The sequence below is a fragment of the Solanum stenotomum genome, chromosome 7 (genome assembly GCF_019186545.1).
Source record: "Solanum stenotomum isolate F172 chromosome 7, ASM1918654v1, whole genome shotgun sequence".
Lineage (NCBI taxonomy): Eukaryota > Viridiplantae > Streptophyta > Magnoliopsida > Solanales > Solanaceae > Solanum > Solanum stenotomum.
In genome coordinates, this window is record NC_064288.1 from 59,941,725 (window position 1) to 59,943,702 (window position 1,978).

Sequence of the window (1,978 nt, forward strand, 5' to 3'; positions counted from 1 at the left end):
TCCAAGGTATCTAAAAGGGAGTAGACCCTTTACAAAACCTATTTGTTGTAGTATTAATTGTTGCATAACACTCCTTCAAAGTAACCACAACTTTTGGCCTAATTTGCTATGAGTCCAGGCACCTTTGAGAATTGCTAGAAATACTCATACATGAGAGTACTTAATGTTAATCTCATTTGCTAAACAACAATAGATCATCAGTAAAGCTTAGTTGTATGTTGTGTTGTCTATAACAGCTAGGATGATACTTAAACTTTGGATTCTCAATATCTTCAGTAATCTTGTGAAGTAATCCATGGCAAGGACAAACAAATAAGGGGACATTGGATCCCCTTGTCTCACCCCTCTCTTTGCTTGAAAAGGTGCAATAGGGCATCCATTGATCAATATAGAATAAGACACAGTCCTGACACAGCTCATTATCCATCCTAGGAATTTTTGAGGAACATGCATACCGGCTAGTACCTCCTCCAGAAAATACCATTCCACAGAGTCATATGCCTTCTGCATGTCTATTTTGAACATACATCTTGGTGAGGTGCAAACAAATAAGGGGACAGTGGATCCCCTTGTCTCACCCCTCTCTTTGCTTGAAAAGGTGCACTTGGACATCCATTGATCAATATAGAATAAGACACAGTCATGACATAGCTCATTATCCATCCTAGGAACTTTTGAGAAACCTGCATACCAGCTAGTACCTCATCCAAAAAATGCCATTCTACAGAGTTATATGCCTTCTGCATGTCTATTTTGAACATACATCTTGGTGAGGTGCCTTTTCTTCCATACCCTTTAACCAATTCATGGCTGAGGAGCACATTATCAGTCAACATTCTACCAGGTACAAAAGCAACCTGTCCAGGATCAACTAGATAGTTCATGACAATATGGAGTCTTTTTGTGAGTATTTTTGATATGATCTTATACAAAGTAGCGCGACAAGAAATAGACATGTATTATTTTATAGAAGTGGGATGTTTCACCTTAGGAATCAATGTGACAGAGGTTCTATTTATGAGAGCATACATTTTAGTAGTTTGAAAGAATTGTAAAACAATTGATGTTACCTCCTCCCCTATGAGTGAACAAATTTTTTTGAAGAAATATGAGTTGAAACCATCCTCTCCTGGTGCTTTTGAATCCCCAATGCTCATAAGAGCTTCTTTCACATCACCTTCCCTGAATGGTTGAATGAGGAACATTTGTTGCTCCCTTGTAAGGACTAGTCCATCTTTTAGAACTCCAAGATGTGTAGCTTGCATGTGTTTATTATATTGGCCTAACAACTACCCACAGCCTCCTTTGTACCACTGTTGCTTTTCTAATAACAGTCTCATCCTCACTTGTAAGTATGTTGATCTGATTTTGAGCCTTCATTCCTTTCATACTAGCAAAGAAATAAGCATTGTTAGCATCCCCCAGTTTGAGCCATTGTACTTTGTACTTCTGCTTGTAAATGTTTTCCTCAATCATACTCCACTTTGCCAGTTTAGTTTTCAGTACTTTCTCCTCATCAATGGTGTCTTGTGGTATTGGACCTACTCTCATATTCTTTTGTTTATCTATGAGCTCTCTTCTGAGTGCTTGCACTTTTTCAGAGACTTTCATAAACTCTTTTTTATTGATCTTTTTCATCTTTATCCTTACCATTTTCAGATTCCTCCATACATCTTTCATGCCTCCACCTAAAATCTGTCATCTAGCTTCTACCTTGTCCTTGAAATCTGGATGTTGCCCTATGCAATTATAAAATCTGAAATGTCTCTTTCTTGTATCTCTTTGCTCCTCCAATATCAAACCTAGAGGTGAATAATCTAAAAATAAAGGCTCCATGACAATGATCTGTTGTGTGTCCATCTTGTTCACCCACTCAACATTAACTATAGCTTTGTCTATTCTGTTATATACATGTTCATTGGTCCATGTGTAATTTCCCCCTCCTATCTGCAGTTCAACTAGATTGGAATCAGTCACA

At 37.8% G+C, this 1,978-nt stretch overlaps 1 protein-coding gene across 1 annotated transcript; it reads right to left on the minus strand.

Moving 5' to 3' along the window:
* Positions 1-207: 207 nt before the first annotated feature.
* Positions 208-1,653, minus strand: LOC125870109 (uncharacterized). The gene is made up of 4 exons (XM_049550466.1): positions 1,298-1,653; positions 1,071-1,182; positions 764-857; positions 208-683 (listed from the first exon to the last, which is right to left on the minus strand). The coding sequence occupies exons 1-4, from the start codon at positions 1,651-1,653 to the stop codon at positions 208-210; spliced, it is 1,038 nt and encodes a 345-aa protein (XP_049406423.1).
* Between the last annotated feature and the right edge of the window lie 325 nt (positions 1,654-1,978).